At 42.3% G+C, this 19,019-nt stretch overlaps 1 protein-coding gene across 1 annotated transcript in view; it reads right to left on the bottom strand.

Moving 5' to 3' along the window:
- Nucleotides 1-2,610: 2,610 nt before the first annotated feature.
- Nucleotides 2,611-19,019, bottom strand: part of LOC114497346 (lysosomal acid lipase/cholesteryl ester hydrolase-like) — a 30,731-nt gene continuing 14,322 nt past the window's right edge. The window contains exons 5-10 of the mRNA XM_028513057.2: nt 18,675-18,784; nt 16,875-17,011; nt 12,941-13,087; nt 11,899-11,970; nt 4,334-4,405; nt 2,611-3,506 (exon numbers count right to left, since the gene is read on the bottom strand). Of these exons, the coding sequence (XP_028368858.1) occupies nt 3,273-3,506; nt 4,334-4,405; nt 11,899-11,970; nt 12,941-13,087; nt 16,875-17,011; nt 18,675-18,784 (772 nt within the window). The 3' untranslated portion in view covers nt 2,611-3,272. The remainder of the gene's footprint in view (nt 3,507-4,333; nt 4,406-11,898; nt 11,971-12,940; nt 13,088-16,874; nt 17,012-18,674; nt 18,785-19,019) is intronic.

Consider the following 19,019-nt stretch of genomic DNA (forward strand, 5'->3'; position numbering starts at 1 on the left):
ATTGATCCCTGGAAATTGTGTCAAGTGTCTTTGAAAAAACTTAAAGCAGGCTTTTTTTGAGGGCTAGGTTTCAGTACCTGCTTCCATATTTAACATACTTTAATCTAGATGGTAAGTATTTCAAGCGGTGTAAAGTCCCTAGCACTTCCAGGCTCACACAGCCTCTCCCTAATAGAAACCTTTAGAAATCCTAGCCAGGAAGTGGCCAAGGCTGGAGTACAAAGGAACTAGAAGAAAGGGCACCAGAGGCTTTGGGGAGGGGGATGGGAGAATTTATTTCCTTCTGCTGCTGGAAAATTTTCATCAGTTCAGGATGCAAACCAGGCAGAAATGTTCTTACAGGCTTTTATTTTTCTGTTTTTCATTTGAAAGGAAAAGTCGGGAGTTTGGGATTATTTAATTATGATTTTAAATGGAAGGTATCTCTATCAGAGCCCCATAGTGGCTGTTTTTAGTTCAAAATGCATTTAGCTAATTATTTCCCAAGGTGCCCTCGAACCTCCAGAGAAGCTGGGTTTGGTTAGTCCCTGTGCCCACACTAGCTTTCCTGCTTTGTTTTTAATCCTGAGTGATCTGTAGACAACAAAAGAGCACACAAACAACACCCCCAAAACTAAAATTATGAGGTTCACTTTTAAGGATAAAAACACTATGAGCACACTTTAAAAACCTTGGAAAAATACTGGCTAATATAAGGGGGAAATTCATGTAGTCTAGTATGTATAACCAACCAGAAATAAAACATATCAACATTTATAAAACAAATTTGGGAGAATTGTTTTAAGTTGAGAGTATATATTACATATAGTTTCATCTTGTCTTTTGACATTATATTGTGGGAATTCCCCATTATTAACATTCTTTTATGTTATGAATATCGAAGGCTTCATAATAATGTTGCAAAGTATGGATGTATCACAATTTCCTTACCTTCCTTCTTTCCCTGCACCTTCCTCCCACCCTCCTCCCTTCCTCTCCCCATTCCTTCTTGCTCTTCTCCCTCATTTCCTTTCTGGCCTTCCTGAGTTCTTTCCCTTCTTCCTCCTTTCCTTCCTTTTTGATTTCTTCTTTTATAGTTTAACCAAATTTATACATTCACACTATTTATATAGTCTGCAGGGCAGGAGAAATAGCAGTACGTCCACTGTATTTCCCACTTCCCAGAGGTAACCATATATAATTCTTTTAGTGATTCTTATGTTATTCATTCTATACTAAATTATGTTCATATTGTAAATTCTTGATTTTAAAAAACGTTTAGGCATTATCCAACACAGAACTGCCTCCCCCAACACACACATACACGACTCCTCTGCCACATCCTTCCATCCCCGTATGGCAGTGACTGTGATTAGGTTAATATTCAGTGATCAGGTTATTGCAACCACACAAATGCTGTTCACAACTGAGCCATGTCTTGTTTACAATGACTTCAATGCCTGCTCGGACCTTGCCTGCTCTTAGGGAATGACAGGTCAGGATGAGGAGGAGGAGCATGACTTCCAGAATGAATTCAGTAAGGATCTCCCTGCAGGGAGAAACACGTGCTCCATCTGCAGAAGGGCAACTTTCAGCATTACCAGAGGCTGTGTGATGACACTGCCATCGGCCTCTACCAGACGGCCTTGACCATCAACAGGACCTTGACTGAGAAGACAACACTGATCGTTAACCTAAGAAGAATCACCAATAAATGATCACACCAGACCCCCAAATCCAGGTGTTAGCCCCTGTGACATATCTTGTCTCTGCCAGCTTCTGTTGCTGCATTGGTTCATGGAGACAGTTGGATGGACAGTCCTTGAATCCATGGTCCTTGATCCTGGATTCAGTCCCTGAATCCATAGGGAGCAGAGGCTCCCCACTGGAGAGGATCAGACATTCACAGGTGGTATCAGTGAGGTTCACCAGGAGTCAGGAAGAGGGAGAAAAGATGAGAAAGAAAAGCATAAGTCTCACCAAAAGAGAAAGGGAAATAGAAAATGGCTGCTAAACAAAGAACACACTAACACACAACCATTCAAGCCTATGAGCCTCATGGAGTTTTATTCAAAGTTCAAATAAGGCTGTATATATGCTTACAAAGCTGCATAATAGCTTACAAAGTAGCTATTATGCTGTTTCCACATATTAGCCAATACCAATTACTGTTTATTATTGCAGCCTAACCATATCAGAAAAGCATATCAGCTGTTATTCCGTCCATCTGACGGTACTGTAAGGCTCTGGGAAAAGCCCATGAACATGGGCTTCCAGAGACAGGGGTGCAAATCAGGGGTAGTGAAAATATGTGCACATACAAAACTAAAACACAAAGTGATTCCTGAGCTTTAGTATTACCACGTTCACATTTCTTTCTAGTGAAAATGCATTAGGACACTCCTCAGGGGCAGCCTCGGGGCTTCCGCCTCACACACGGCCACCCGAGCTACACCAGCTGGTGAAGACAGTACATTGACTTCAGGAAAAACAGTGGCATCATCTCTCCACAGCACTTTTCTTCTCAAAGCAGTGGACTTAGGACCTGACTCACAATTCAAGGTTCATGAACACACATGGTTGTGTGTATCAGTCTTCAAGTATTGAACATCAGCTGTTGTTGTTTAATGAGTGGAATTTGATTTTGAGGACTGCAGCAAACTAATTTGCTTCATCTGAGCAATGTAAACTCTTGGTAAATAACAGCTATCACAGATGAGACTTGATAAAACTCATTATAGAATCTTTATAACTGACATGGCTGGAGTGTCACTGGATTTGACTCGGCACCTACTTCATGAGGACATGACAGAGTGTCCTTTAGATCCCCAAACACAGGGCTGTTCCACTGGACAGCCTCTCGGGGCTATGCACCAAGGTTCCCTCAAGGCGGTCTCAGGTTATTTACCAATGAATGGCTCAGTCTAAGAGTTTCAACACAGGGGTCAGTGTGTGGGTACAAAAAAGAAATACGGTGCATTTGAACCTGTGTGGACAAGCAGAATGCTTATGACCTTTCACATGTCAGTGATATTTTAGAAGACTTAAAGAAACTACCCTGTGGTTGAAACACAAGCTGCATAATGGTCATGATTAAACAACAACAAAAAAGCGAGTGCATTTCTAACCCTAACTGGAGAGACTTAGGTTATCTTCAACATCATCATTTTCTTGGATATAAACCTATAAAAGGGCTGGGAAAGAAAAATAAGGACTTTAGAAAAATTGAGCCAAGACATTTTGGACATGCTTCGATCACTGACTTGATGATGGTGAATGTGTCCACCTGGCCTTCACTGATACTTCCTCATGAGGTTCACCACCTCCTTATAGAGCCGCCAAGGGGCATCCAGGCCCCAGATAAAGTCCAGATGTTCCCACCCTTCAATACACTTGTGGTACACCAAGTTGGGGATCTGGGTCAGTAAGACATTGACGTCACTGACGTCTGCGAGCCAGTCATGGTCCCCGCTCCACACGGCAGTCGGCACAGACATGTCTCTCACGTTGTAAGCGGGAGGGGAAGTCTGTAAGAAAAACCCACAGAGCACCTTCATGATGGTTGTTTTAACTTACAAAAACACAATCGACAGTCTCCATTAAACACTGATTAGTTCATTGAGAATAAAAGGCTACATTTTGAAAACCGTTCTCAGTTTGCTTTTCACATCACTTTACCAGAACAAAAAGACACCTAACCCACAATGAAAGAACAGTTACTATAGTAATGTGGTGGGCTTGGTAACAAGTGTTTAAACTCCCCGGAAGGAAGCTGTACTCCCAGGTGGTCAGTGTAAATCCACAGAACCAAGCAGTTGGGAAGGGGCTATGGATCCATATCCTCCTCCTTTCCCTCCCTCTGGGGTGTGACGCAAGGCACAGAAGGTCTCTAAGCCTCAGTTTCTTCATGTTTGATCATCATCATCATCACAGGGAAGTTATAAAAATTAAATAAAATATGGCAAAGTGCCTTACACTTTAGAATACTTAGCACTCAAAAAGGGTAAATTTCTTGGTATATGGAAGAAAAGGCTTAGGCAATGTAATCTGGCCAAGGCCCTCCAGCGACAGATGACAGACCTAGTTTTGTCTGATTCTAAAGTCTGTGTTCCTAATCACTGTGAGTCACATGGAACAGTGATGGTGACAGCTGGTCCACAGGGCCAAGGACAGAACAAAGAGGGAAGGCCTGGACCACAACACCGACCACCAAGTTCAGGTTGTTCTGGAACTGAATGCTATCTGCCCAGCTCTCCCAAGCCTTTCCATGCACCCAAGCCCTGGCAGCGTCCCGACAACGACTTCCTTGATGCGTCTCCAGGGCCCATGATCTCTAAAGACTTTCAAGACTTACCTGGTTGTAATGAAAGTAGTTCCTGGCCCTGCTTCCCCAGTCAAAGGCTTGAAACTTTTGTGATTTTATAATCTAAAGAGAAGATAATTTGGAAAAAAGTTATCTGGCACAGATGTTTGAGAACGTCACAGGTTGCTAGAATCAGCCACATCCTCAGAACCAATTCTACACCAATACTCAGACTTACTCTTCATTTCCAAACTGTAATTTAAAGTAAATGACATCATTTTGCTCTCCTTTACTAAATGACGCAATTTCTCACTGTAGGAGAGGAAAGCAGCTACTGCATGACCCAATAAAGCAGCTATACAGATGCTGTGAATGATACAGGATGGGGTGAAAGCAGGTGCAGTTGTGAGTGAGCAAAACACAGAATTCTCTTCTTGTGTTATTACTTATTAATTACTGCGTTGTTTTCTTTATGAACAACTGTAAACCTACTCTTTCCTCACCCTGTACTAGATCGATGGTTACACCCATTGGATAAACTATATGCTGACACCTTTTACTGAAATGTGAGACTTCAAACTTTTGAAAGAGTTAACTATCTTATTTGGGAAAGATGTGTTTCATACATAATATAATGGTTAATATATATTTATGTGGACTAATAGGTATTTCTATGGATTAAAAACATATTTATATTTGGATATAAATATTGATTATATATCACATATTTATATGGCTTAATATAAACATTGTATATCTATATGTGGATTAACACAGTTATATATGCTTATATATAATCTCTATATTTTCTATGTATGCACTCTACTTGACTACTTACATTATTCTATATTTTAATGATTTTATTGATTTGGCACTTTTTCTTGAGTACCAGTATCAGCATAACCACCAAATTGTACAGCACACCAGCAGAATTCTGACTAGTTGGGAACAGCAGTCATGAAATAATATTATACATAAAATTTAAACTTATGCATATATAGTGTGATATAAAAGTATTAGCAAAGGTCACTTATTTTTTTAAATTTTAAGTAATGTACATTCATACTTCCTCTATACCCGCAAATTAAAACTGTCAAGAATTCAATCCAAAATTGGTAAGCCAAGTGAATTGAAAACTGTTCAAACTTTGGCCAGAGGATGGCGTATGGTCAAGAGGAAGAACCTAGACATTCTTTGTCTAGACTGCTCTTGATTTGTGTGAGGTTTCAATTCTTATCAATCGCATAAAACTCTACTACTTGATGTAACAGGAAACAGCGTGAGATTAGAAACTACAGAGATTTCTGCAGGAGAAACGCTAACATCTGCTTTTGCCATCGCAAATGACGAATTTTTAATTGCGTCTGGCAGGTCTGGCAGGTCCGATGAGCTCGCGCATCTGCAGCGTCTGTCAGTGCGTCTGCGCTGCAGCTCTAGCTGTCTGAGAAAACAGCCATGCAAGCTGCTCTGCCACCATAGACCGTTTACCACCTGAAACTTCCTCACAGTGTCTTTCAGCACTGGTTAAAGCACCCGGTGTGAGCAAGGAAGACACTGGGAAAACCTGCCTAGGGCTCAGGCTGAACCTCTAAACTTGACTTTTGTGCTCACAGTTATCGCCACTTGAAAGGGAGTCTCAGAAGGAGGAAAAAGTGAAGAGGAATATTTACAGCCACAAAAACAGGGAAATAAGTTAAAGTCCCACAGTAGATGTTCGGTTAAATGCATCGTGTTACCTCACTATGTTGCAACAGTATGCCACTTTCATAAATATAAATATAATAATATAGAAGGAGAAATATGGATAATGTTTATAAATAATATTGAGTGGGGAAAAGAAAATGAAAATGAACAAGCACCTTGGTTACACTTACATGACAAGTATATGTGGCCAAAGATCAGAAGGAAATACTCATAACATTAAGCTTTAGGATAGATGGGTTTTTAGGTGACATTTTCAAGGGAAATTATTTTTACACCTTGAATGGTAATAAAAATGTCAATAGGTTCAACTCTTCTAAAGTACAGTACATATTGTCTTAAAGATATGCCTACCCGCTGGCCTCTAAGTCTACTTCTACAACTAGACCCTAAAAAAATAATCTAATGTATAAGGAGAGATCTTTAATTCAAGAATATTCTTCCCAGGCTGTTTACTATTGCAAAAAAAAGGCTAATCATAGCAAAAATAATAGTAATGGTAATAATTATACCATTAATAATAATAATTCAAGCAAAGGAAAACTGTCCTCAGTTACAAATATTTAAAATCATTGACCTGAACGGGTATTTTTGATTATAGCAGAGACCGCTAATGGCCCATTCTTGCCCTCTTCCTTAATCCCCGAAGCTTTCACTCAGCACATGGCCACCAGGGCAGGCACCACATCCCTTGCGGGCTTCCTTCCTGCGGCGGGAACACACACGGAGACCACCCGGCTTCCCTCAGACAGAAGAGGACCACAGCCAGTAATGGCAGAGCTGCAGTGCGGAGGGAACCGGGACCCCACGTGACCCCCGGGAGCACCGCCACACCCCCTCCATCGCACACCTGTGCCTCTGATGTCTGGACTGCATCTTGAGAAAGACCAACTATTCACAGGCTGTGTTTTGGCATCTCTGATTCAGCAACTTAGCAAATATAATGCTATTTAATTACATTTTTTTTAAGTTACTAAATGTAGGATCGTACTTTTGTAATAAAAACACACCAAAAATGTAAGCTGCCACTGAGAGTTCAGAACATGCCACCAAAAATATGTTTCTTTGGCCGTTTTAATTACTGACTTAAAGGCATTTACAAAATGGCAGATTCAAGGAAGGTACTCTGGCCTTCCTTTGTCTTTCTAAAAGAAAGATATAAAATTCCCAAGTGAAAAAAGCCATCCATCCCTGGACCAGAAGCAAGAACAGTTCTTGTCACCAGAGACAGGGGGAGACCTAGAGAAACTGTACAAAAAGACCTGGTTAAACTAACTCTTATCTCCTTTAGTGTCTCATATTAATTTTAGTAATTTTTTACAGTTGTTACTCTTTGTTCAACCTAGTACATAAGCACTTAGGCCTAGGCACTTCTTTGAGTCTTCATTTTTCTTGTGAGAGCTCTTATGTACACGTAAATAAGATCCATGTGTCTTTCTCCTGTTAATGTCTTACGTCGGTCCCAGACAGAAAGCTTAAGAGGGGAAAGGGAAATTTTAGCCTCCTCTACAATACCAACACATGAACAGTAGTTATCCCTGGGGGTGGAAACATGGGTGGTTTATTTTCTTCTCTGTACTCACATATACTTTTAAACTTCATAATGAACATATTACATGTATAATGAAAATTATGCTAAACGTTGTTTTATAATGTTTTGAAGAGCCTACCTGATACACATTTTTTTAGGTTACTAGTAGGTTTCAAACAACAGAATATCAGAATTGTATCAGGAACTACTTAAAATGCAGATTGCAGGAACATACCTCCAGGAATTTGAACAGTTCGTGGGCTGGCCCAAGAACCTGGAATTTCTACAGCATCCTAAGTATTTCTGAACAACCCTGTAGAGACAGGTTGGGACCAGCCTTCTTCCAACACCAGTGAGCACTGGGGCTCTGGACTCTGTGGGGGTTAGAGGACTAAAGGAGGCGTGGCTCTGGGGGGCGGGGCTCTGAAACTTGCCAGGTTTAGAAATGGAGTAAGGTTTATAAACTACATTTAAAAGCCCAGTAGAGCACTAGGTTTTGGACTGTCTAAACATTATGGTATACATCTGAAACTAATACAAAATAAAACTGAGTGTATAGTGTAATTGAAATAAGTTTTTAATTTAAAAAGAGTAGGGAACCAAAAAAAAAAACATGTACAGAATAACAAGTAAAAAGTAAAAACGAGGTTTTGGCCCTGGGTAGTGTGGCTCAGTGGATTGAGTGTGGGCCTGCTAACCAAAATCTCGCTGGTTCAATTCCCAGTCAGGGCACGTGCCTGGGTTGGGGGCCAGGTCCCCAGTGAGGGGCATGTGAGAGGCAACCACACATTGATGTTACTCTCCCTCTTTTTCTCCCTCCCTTCCCCTCTCTCTAAAAATAAATAAAGAAAATCTTAAAAAACAACAACACTAGGTTTTGGAACGATTTAAAAAAACAGAATTGTAGTTACTTAAACAAACAGTAAATTTATGAATGTATTATGAATAAAATGGCCTGGAAAAGCACCTCCAAACTACCACAGGAACCCCCAAACGTCACAGCTGAACTGCAGCCCTTAGCCTGCCAGCACCCAGAAGGCACCTTCAGCAGCAGCCTCTCCCAGCTGGCACCACGGGAGCCTCAACCAGTGAGTTGTTGACAGGCAGAGGGGCAGCCCCTGGCCACCAGCCCAGAGGAGAGAGAATCAAGGAGAAGGCCCTCTGAGACAGCTGCACGAAACAACTTTTCTCAACAAAGAGATGGCACAGGGGAAAGAGGGCAAAGGGCAAGACTGCCTCCCGCAGTGAATCTGGACTTCGGAAACGTTCCTGAGGCACATTCCAATGGGGTTAGAACCTAAAACCACAATGGGGCCCCAGAGCAGTGCTCTGAACCTCAGCCTGGGGCCCCTGACCTCGACCAGCTGCTAGATTAAAGGGTCTGGGCCACAAACAGAAGCCTGGGTTGCAGCCGGCCCAAGAGCTCTTGTGCACACCCAGCACAGTGGAGGAGGCCTGCCACACAGCAGGGTGAAGGAGCACTTCTGTACATGCAACAGCGTGGTCTAGCAGTCTTGGCTGCCACATTCCCAAAGTGCCCTGACAGGTGGGGTCTGGTGGTCATTTGCGTGTTGCTGAGGCATGTGGCACAGCACTCATGGGCTGCAGTGGTCACTCAGCATCTGCCTTCCTCCTGGCCAGTCATCCTCCCTACAAAAGTGCACTAATTCCTGAGGCAACAGAAACTGGACCTTGAAAAACAATGTCCACTAGGTAAGAGGGTAAAAAGTATTCTAAAAGGTAGGGGCACTGTGGTGATAGGGCACACAAAGAAATCAAGTGCCCATAAACAGAAATGGAGCTGAGGAGAAAAGCAGGAGGCCTGAATCAAGGATCATGAATCTGAGAACTTTTCAAGGTTTCAGGACATTCCTTAAGAGCTAAGGGGTGCTCTTCAGCATATCACTACCTGTGTTCCCGGAGCCCCTCATCTAAGCCACAGGAAACTGGCACTGCATCACTGACATTTAACACGGGGCCTTACTGCCACCAGGAGGGGCCAAAAGCCTCAGGCACAGTCCTGCCTGGTTCCTCAGGGACCAGCCCAGGGACAGGTGACCTACAGCACTCCCACCTGTCGCAGGTCACTAAGCCACTCAGCAGCAAAGGAGTGAACTGCTGACACACCTGACAACAGGTACCAATCTCAGAACAGTTATGCTGAGTGGGAGAAGTCACACAAAGCAAGTAGATACTGTATTACTGTGGTCATACAAAACTGTAGAAAATGCAAACTAACCTATAATGAAAGAGCAGATGGCTGGTGGTTTGGGGACAGAGGTGAAAAGGGTGAAGAGGGGGGTGTACAAAGGGGGCAGGAGAAAACCTTTGGGGTGATAGGTTCACTCTTTTGATCGTGGTGATTGTTTCATGGGCATATGCCATGTCAAAGCACGCTAAATTGAACACTTTAAATATTGTATGCTCTGCCACTTACATGTCCAGAAAGCTGATTTTGAAAAAGATAAAAATAGAGATTCTGCAGTCTAAATGAATTAGAACCTCTAGGGATGGGACACAAGAGCCTTCGTTTTTAAAGACTCGGATTGTTGCTAATCCAACAGCTCTGCCACCAATTCAGCTTCCCCTAAGACAGACTAAGCCTCTCTCAGATGGGTGGGAATGTCCTTCAGTTTCTTTTCTTTTTTAATCCTCCCCCTAGGATATGGTTATTGATTTTAGGGGTAGGGAGAGAGTGAGAGAAACATTGATTGGTCACCGAACCCCTGCACATGCCCCTACTGGTGATCAGCCCCACAACCCAGGTATGTGCCCTGACCAGAAATCGAACTCGCAACCCTTTGGTGCATGGGATGATGCCCCAATCAAATGAGCCGCCCGGCCAAGGGCCAATTACTTCTAGAGCCTCTCCTAGATAAGATTAAGGTTTCACTTGAGTACTCGATGCTGCCAGCCCAGGGGGAACCTGGAGGACAAGAGATACACTCTGCTCACCTGCATGAAGAAGGAAAAAAGAAGAAACCCTGTGCTGTAAGAGCCAGACCCTGGAGGCCGTTCCAGAGCCACACTGTCTACCAGTGCGGGCACCCTTGATGCACCAGGCTCCCTCCCTCCACCTTTTCCTCTCAGCCCATTTTCAGTAAACCTCTTTTCTTCTCAGTCTGTTCTGCCTCCTCTCTTGCTTTCTCTGGGGCCAGCAGGGGCTGGGAGAGGAGGCACGGCAAGAACCCCCTTACTGTTCTTAAACAATATTTTCTTAAAGGTATACTTTTCAAGTAATTCTGACAACTCTGATGCAGGCAGTCAATGCCCAATGTTTGGAAATTACTACCCAAGACACCCACTGCATCTTGGTTTGAAACTCAAAAGGTAAGTAATTTCTATGTAAAAATTTAGGGGAGGGGAATTGTACAAAAATAGCTTCTGAGGTAAAATATAAGGTCCTTACATATTGTTAGATTTTTAAAAAAGGCAAGTTACAAAAGAGCAAGAGAAGGTAAATTAATATATTTCTTCTGCACAACTGTTATTTCTATCTGTACCTGTAACCACTGCCTCCTGAAATGACACGCAGCAGGAGGTGCAGGGCAGAACACAGAGACATTTCAAATCCCCGGGTACATGTTTTCCCTCTCTGTGTACAATTATAGGATAATTCTATTTTTTTAATCTTCAGTGAATTTTATTATTTGTTGCCTATGTGTAATTTCTAATTTTCTAGAATGAATATGCATTACTTTTGTGATATGTGATAAAACGATCAAACTCTACTTTAAAAGTTAGTTGCTCCCATTTACCTCCATGAGTGGTTTACCCATTGATGTTTCAGCATATTATGTTCACGCGTTAATGCTGAAATAGCAGCTTCTGTTTCCAAAGTGGCTCTAAAATCTTGTCTTATGGAGCAATACAGAAATAAAATAAATCTGGCGCCCTAGCCAGGAAGCTCAGTTGGTTAGACTATTGTCCCCATATGGCAAGGTTGTGGGTTCAATCCCAAGTCATGGTACATACAAGAATCAACCAATGAAGGCATAAATAAGTGGAACAACAAATCAATGTTTCTCTCATGTGTGCCACCCCACCCTTTCCTCTCTCTCTTTAAAAATTTAAAAAATATATAGATAAATAAGGGACTTAATGCAAAACTGACAGAGGGGAGAGAAGGGGAAAGAAAAAGTGAAGTCAACTCCAACAGCTGTTTGGCAAACTCACACAAACAGTACAGTTGTGCCAGGGAGGAAAACAAAAGCAACACACACACAAACCAGAGATCCACCAATCAGGGGAGGACACCAGCTCAGCTTTGTAAGCAGACTGTCTTGCTGTTCGGGAAAGGCTTGCAGAAAGGTGTTTCATGGATGCAGAGATCATTGTAATGCTGGTTTGACACAAATCCCAAATGCACGGCCGGGATGCCTACCTGGCCCCAATGTAACACGGTCTGCACAGAAGTCCCGGCAGGAGAGTGTGCCATGTACAACGCCACTCTAGACTGGGAAAGAAACGTGTTGCAATAAAGAATCAACAAAATAGTGTTAAGAAGGCATTGATAATAAACTAATTTCATACTTCAAAGCATTGAAAACCACAGAGCCACAATCTCAAATATATGAGATTAAGAGCAAGAAACAATTATTTGACTATAAGTATGTCCTATAACAATAGAAACAAACACCCTGGCTGGTGTGGCTCAGTGGACTGAGTGACAGACTGCAAAGCAAAGGGCACATGCCCGGGGTTGCAGGCGAGGTCCCCAGTAGGGGGAGCGTTAGAGTTTACAAACCACACATTGATGTTTCTCTCCCTCTCTTTCTCCCTCCCTTCCCCTCTCTCTAAAAATAAATAAATAACATACTTTTTTTTAAGTGGGAACAAACCCATACATGGAGCAACACGGTAACCGGGGACTATATGGGCTGAGATTACTGCCCATTTTTATTTTCTTTATCATGCTTTTCTGAATTTCCAAAATTTTATGCAACAAGTATACCTTACTTTTACCATGAAAAACAAGAAAAATTATCATCACTTTAAAAAACTGCCTAGAACCTTCCAGAATATCAAAACCTGTTTTCAAGAGGCAACATTATGCACTACAAGCATATTCAGAAACACCAGGGCATTGTTGGCCAAGGGTTGACAGCTTCTAAAATAAATAAATGAATAACAATTCCAAAATTAAACAATTATAAATATCAAGACCTAAGTGATGGGGACCTCCCCATTCAACAGCGACCACGCAGGGGCACTCGGAAGTGACCATGACTGGCCTGAGGACAGCAGCAGATGGTGCTCCAGGCCCTCGCTGAAGTCCATTCTCGTGCCTCTTGAGTGAAGGACCCGTCAGAGCTGTAACGAGGGCACTCCTTCCTCTCCAGCATCCTCCCACACAAACGACCGTATTACCAGATGAAATAAAATCACTGGAAGTTTAAAGCAAGTCTTGTTATGAACATACTTACCATATTTAAGTTTCTCTCATTGAACCCACACAGAAGAAAAATGACATTTGCACAAAGCTCCTTAAGGACAACGCGATCACAAACATGAACACTCAGCCACTTCAGCAATGTACTCTGGGGAAGAAATTCTTTGTCTCCAATTAAATCCTGCCAAGTAAGAAGAAACCCAAGAATACCTCAGCATTACATCCTGATCCACGGGCAGACCCACATGACCCACCCCCGAAGCAAAGGCACGTACACCTGTGCCAAGCATCTCCACAGATGGCCTCAGGACAGAAACGAAAACCAGTGGATGTTCGAACTGGAGTACTTGTGCAATCTGCTTAGTAAGACAACAGCAGTTGTTACAGGTGTGTGTTTAATCTTTCAAATGAAGAAAAGGAGGCAGAAAGGCAAGTAATTCACACCAACGTTTACAGTAGGAAAGGGCCTTAGTGGCCGCTCATCCCAGGGCCGACCCCACAGCGTTTCGCTAAACTCCAGTGGGCGGGCAGGGACCCTGAGGGAGAGTAGGAACAGTGCTTGGCCAGCAGCGTGCCTGCCCAGGGCACACACATCTCATCTGATCTACTGGCCAGTGTGCCGAATCCTGCCCACTGCCTGCTGTTTTCTTTAACACTTTTTTTATTGTGGCAAAAAGCTACCATTTTCACATGTTCCGCTCAGTGGCATTAAGTACAGCCATGTGGTACGACCAGTGCCACATTCCATCTCCAGAACTTTCTCAACATCTTCACCTGAAACCCTGTGCCCGTGAAGCAGTAACTCCCCATTCCCCCTCTGCCAGCACGTCCTGCCTTCGCAAATAAAGTTTATTGGAGCACAGTCACCTCCTTTCTTTGCACATTGTCTCTGCCTGTTTTTGCACTATAGGGGCAGAGATGAGTAGTTGCAGACACCATATGCCCCACGAAGCTGAAAGTAGTGACTACCGGGATCTTTATAGAAAAAGTTTGCCAGCTGCTTGTCTACATCGTGCTAACCAATAGCCACGGAACCTGTGCTCAAGTATTTCCGGGATGATCACTGTGGCCTCAAGGCAGATCTCAAAGTACTTCTCTAGCAGGAAATAAGAAAAATGTCTTTCTTACATTGAACCCACATTTGTCCCCTTATTGCTTACACTTTTTTGCTGATGCCTACCCTCTGGATGGACAAGCAGGAGTGAAAAATTCAAATGCCAACAGAGGCAGTTTTATGAACTGAACTGTGATCCACCCACCACCACTGAAAAGATACATCGAAGTCCTAATCCCCAGCATCTCAGCATGTGGTGTTATTTGGAGACAAGTTCTTCACAGATGTAATCAAGCTAAAATGCAGTTGTTGAGAGTGTGTTCTAAGCAGTAGGACTAGTGATCTGACAGGAAGGGGAAATTTGGACACAGTGGACACAGGGACAGACACAGAGGGAGGTCTGAAAAGACACAGGGAAAACGCCAAGTGAAGATAAAAGGCAGAAATTGGGGTGATGTTTCTGTAAGCCAACGAACACCAAGCAAACCACCAGGAGCTAGGGGAGAGTCATGGAGGATTCCTCTTCACAGTCCTAAGAAACTAAGATGGGCGGGTGTGTACATGCAGATGATAAAATGTCCAACAGCATGTGAAAAAACGCCATCCTGTCCAGAGTGAGATTAGGGAACAGTGAGAACGGGTGGACAGGAAAGCTTATGCTCAGCCTCCAGCAACTGCTCTGTGGCACACAGCTTCATCCCCAACCCGAAAAATCCATTATCAAGATTTCACGTTAAATATCCTGCTCTGCAAAAAAGGTGCAACTAATTTAACTAAAACATTGCATGAGCCGCATTCAACACTCTTCGGGCAAATCTGGTCTACTGCCACCTGTGATAAGTCCTCGACCAGGCACCCAATGGCTCTCTAAAGACAGACACCAGGCCTCCTTGAAGGCTCCTTTGCTCTAGATTAAAAACACTAAGATTAGCTGGGGAGAATGAGGAACCAAGTACCACAGGAGAGAAAAATCACAGGCCATGAAAAGCCATCAGTTTCCAAAACTCCTGGTTTTGAGTCTACATAATAGTCACATGTGATAAATGTACATATTTTTTGAGGTGCTACATAAGTCATATGTGATACATGTGATAAAACCCCTGCTTTTGAGTCTGCAGAATAGTCACATGTGATATATGTGATAAATGTACATATTTTTGAGGTCTACTACAAACAAGTTAGTAAGATCACTGACTTAACCACAGTAAGCTAAGCATTCATTTTGATTGACAAATGTTAAGTTGTCTTGTATGCAGGTCTGTTACCCGAACACTACTGTGGTAAACTCCACTGATCATTAAGGCAAAGCAGGATGGTAATACAGAAAAATTCAACTTGCATTTACAGGCCTGCTCATCCCAATTCTGATGTCTTATAATATATACCTTTGCATTCTAAAAGCTGCAATACTCTCAGCCTTCATGGAAGCAACATATATGTCCAGGAACAGCAAATTCCAAGGTTTTGTGAACATAACCTTGAAGAACAAGGTTTTCTTTCACTTTGTCACACGCCCAGGATATAAGAAAACACTAGTTTCTGGAAGAGTAATTCCTAAATACCAGTCTGTTTGGCCTACCTTGAAATCAGGTAGGGTGCTTGGTAAAACCTCAGACCCTGGACCCCACACCAGTGTAATAAAACACCATCTCCAAGGCTGAGGGAGTTGGGGGCAGAATCTGTATGTTTACAAAGCTGCTAAATCACAATCTCCAAAGATGAAATTAAATTGAACACATTCCTATGACACAGCAATTTCAGTTCTCCATAAAAACGAGGCACAAGGATCCAGCAACAGCAAATTAGTAACTATCCACCACAGAACATGGTTTAATAAGTAGTCATTCTTCACAATGGAAAACTTACTACGCAGCAGTTAAAAAGAATGTGATGGAGTTTCATGTGTTAACTTAACAGCTATTCAAGAGTGAAAAATGTAATCTGCAGAAAATATGCATAGTTGAATCCTGTCTACATTAAAACAAAACAATATATTTCTCTCTGGAAATTCACAGACAAGGTCTATAGGAAAAGACCCTGAAGTGAGCACTGGGCTTAATTATGAGGAAGGTGGAAAGAGAAGATAAAGTAGTTAAGCAGTACTTTATTGGCACCTCTGAACTGTTCATAATGAAAACTGAGGCTTCTATTGCCCAAGGCATTACAAGTTAATTTGGTTTTTGAGGGAGTCACATCTCATCTGCATGTCTGGTCACCTATGCAGAGAATCCCACCTTATGTGAGAGTCAGATTCTAAATTCAGAGTACAGTCTGTATTTCTTGTGAAAGTAAATGGCCAGTACATATGTTATACCTGATTTTAAGTATACATTCCTCAACGGGATTTAAGATCTGTGTCTGTATAAACGTGCCATACATAAAACCTATACAGTGCATGCACAGTGGACCATCTGGCCTCAGCTGGCTCTCAGCTCCTCATAAAAACTGCTCCCTCCTTGAACAGAGCCTGGGGGTCACATAGCTCTAGGGAGAAGCCCCCATGAGGTTACTGGCTTGTGTTTAGGGGCCACATTATAAAACATAACAGCAACAGTGTCTTTAGATCACCCTCAGTGTGGTTCGGGTTGGGCACGTGGGAACAGTGCATTTCCTTGTCCCATCTCCAGCCTGCTCCCATACACCACTCACTGCACAGAATAAAAGGCAACTCCCAAAAGGTTTAAGGTCCCTTCTCCCAGACTTTCTTGTGCTTGCTTTGTGTGATTGGTGGAGATTTGCACCTTCCCTGACTCCCCAGGATCTGAAGGGAGGAATGAAAGGGAGATAAACCATGGAGAGAAGAAAGCCCACTTTCCATGATAGCAAAACACAGAGGATAAAAACACAGATTCTCCTTCTAATGGCCAGTTCTTCAGATCTGAAAAGGAAATTGGGGGTGGGGTGGGTTAAATACCTTGATGAGAAGATCTGGAATCCATGCCACCTTAAATAAAGGGCTAATAGAGAAGTTGATTGTAGCCACAGGACCCAGGGCAAAAAACATTTTAATCTTTTCGGCCAGTGCTGGGAGCTGTGTAAATGCTATAAAACCTGTGGGACAAAAGGAAGGTGACAAGAATTTGATCTTCTGGAAGGAACTTTCCATGAAAGGTAAGGGCAGTTGTGCGTTTCGCCCTCTAGTGGCAACATGAGAAACATGCGAGCAAACTCTTCAAATGGGGTCCTCTGAACTTTTTTTCTAGGCAGAAACATTGAGTTTGACTAAATGAGTAAATCAAGTATTTCTTACACGATTGTTTCAATATTTCTACCTAGATACTCACTGGAGGAAATCTAGGTTGCTAAAACCAGATGTTTCCTGTTCCTCTAAGAATGTAAACCAAGCTAAGGAAATGCTGTATTCCTAACAGCTGGGACCCCACCATCCCCATCTACCAGTGACCCTCCCACAATCCCCAAGACCAATTTATAGAGGCATTCAAATCAGCCACCAACAACTCTGAAAAGAGTTATGCATTTAGAGTGCCCTAGCATTAAAGTATCTCTTAGCTTCCTCTCAGGTTATTGGTGGCCTTAAACTTGGCTCCAGAATATTACTACAGAAAGCAGTGAGGCAAAGGACATTTAGTAGACAAGTCATGGAAGAAGAAATATAAATGAAGAGTAATGCTTAACTTAATGAATAATAAAGGCAAAAGGTTTGCACATTAATATTTGTTTGTGGCCTCTCAAACTGGCAAAGAGTGTTTGCTTGGTAGTGAGGATGAGGCCATTTAACCAATATATATCAAGACACTTGAAAGCATTCATATCCTCCATAGACGAATCCTCCTTCTAAGGATGTGCTCTAATGAGACCATGTGATATGAACACAAAGCTATTGGTTACAGTGCACATCCAGCTCTGACCAGTGTGGCTCAGTTGGCTCGGGGTCATTCCGGAAAGCCAAAGGTCACTGGTTTGATTCCCAGTCAGGGCAGACGCCTCAGTTGCAGGCTCCATCCCCAGGAGGGGTGTGCAGAAGAGGCAGCCGATAGATGTTTCTCTCTCACACTGATGTTTCTCTCCCTCTCTTTCTACCTCCAGATGCCCTCTCTAGAAATAAATAAAATCTTTAAATGCTAAAAGGGGGAGTTCTTTAAGTTATGGGACATTCTCCTAATCCCTAATCAGAGGAACACTTGTAGAATTATGGGCAATTTTTATTTTCTTTAAAATTTGCTAATTTTCTGTTTTTGTTTATAATGAACGCACATTACTTTTATAATATCACAAATAAAAATGCATGACTTTTAAAAACTATTTATTACAACAGTATAACATGGCATCTTTGTAGTTAGTTTCACTCCACTCAATATTAAAAGTTAGTGTACTTTCTTGTTTTCTTTTTAAAAGCCTCTGCACTTACAAAACTTCTTGTTTTCTACCCTCTCACATCCCCATATTGCTTAATGAGAAAAATACATAACAGGCTGTGGCTTACATTAATTCCTTTACATTCAAGAGAACCACAAAACATGTCTATCCATTCATGATAAAGCCTGAATTCCCAGAGAAGACAAGCACTACCAAAATTCTTAGGCTTTGCCCTAATCATTACTTCTCCTTGGTATTAAATAATAATAACAATACTACTACTATTATTATTATTAAACACACATTTGAGCTAACATATTTTATATTTTACTTTTCGGAACAAATGCAAACTGCAACAAAACATTACATCAACTTTCAGTCTTTATTTCATACATACCTATCGTGGTGCCTTGGGAATGACCCACATAATACACTTGCTTTTGGCTGGTTTTGTTCAGAACGTAGTTAATGGAAGCCGGTAAGTCATAGATGGCCATCTCATCGAAACTGCAACCCAAAAACGGAACTCTTTCACTGAGACATTGCAGCAAATACAGCAGCACACACATAGGAAGCAGAGAGTGTGACCCCTTATCACAGACCGAACACAGCTGTGTGAGCCCCCTCTGAGTGCAGGAAAGAGAATTCCCAGGACTGCAAAAGCTCCCGGGGCTGCTTCCAAATGGGACTGAAACCTTAAATGAGTTCTACCCATTTCTGAACTTTTCTATAAATTGGATCG

The sequence above is a fragment of the Phyllostomus discolor genome, chromosome 5 (genome assembly GCF_004126475.2).
Source record: "Phyllostomus discolor isolate MPI-MPIP mPhyDis1 chromosome 5, mPhyDis1.pri.v3, whole genome shotgun sequence".
NCBI classification, from domain to species: domain Eukaryota; kingdom Metazoa; phylum Chordata; class Mammalia; order Chiroptera; family Phyllostomidae; genus Phyllostomus; species Phyllostomus discolor.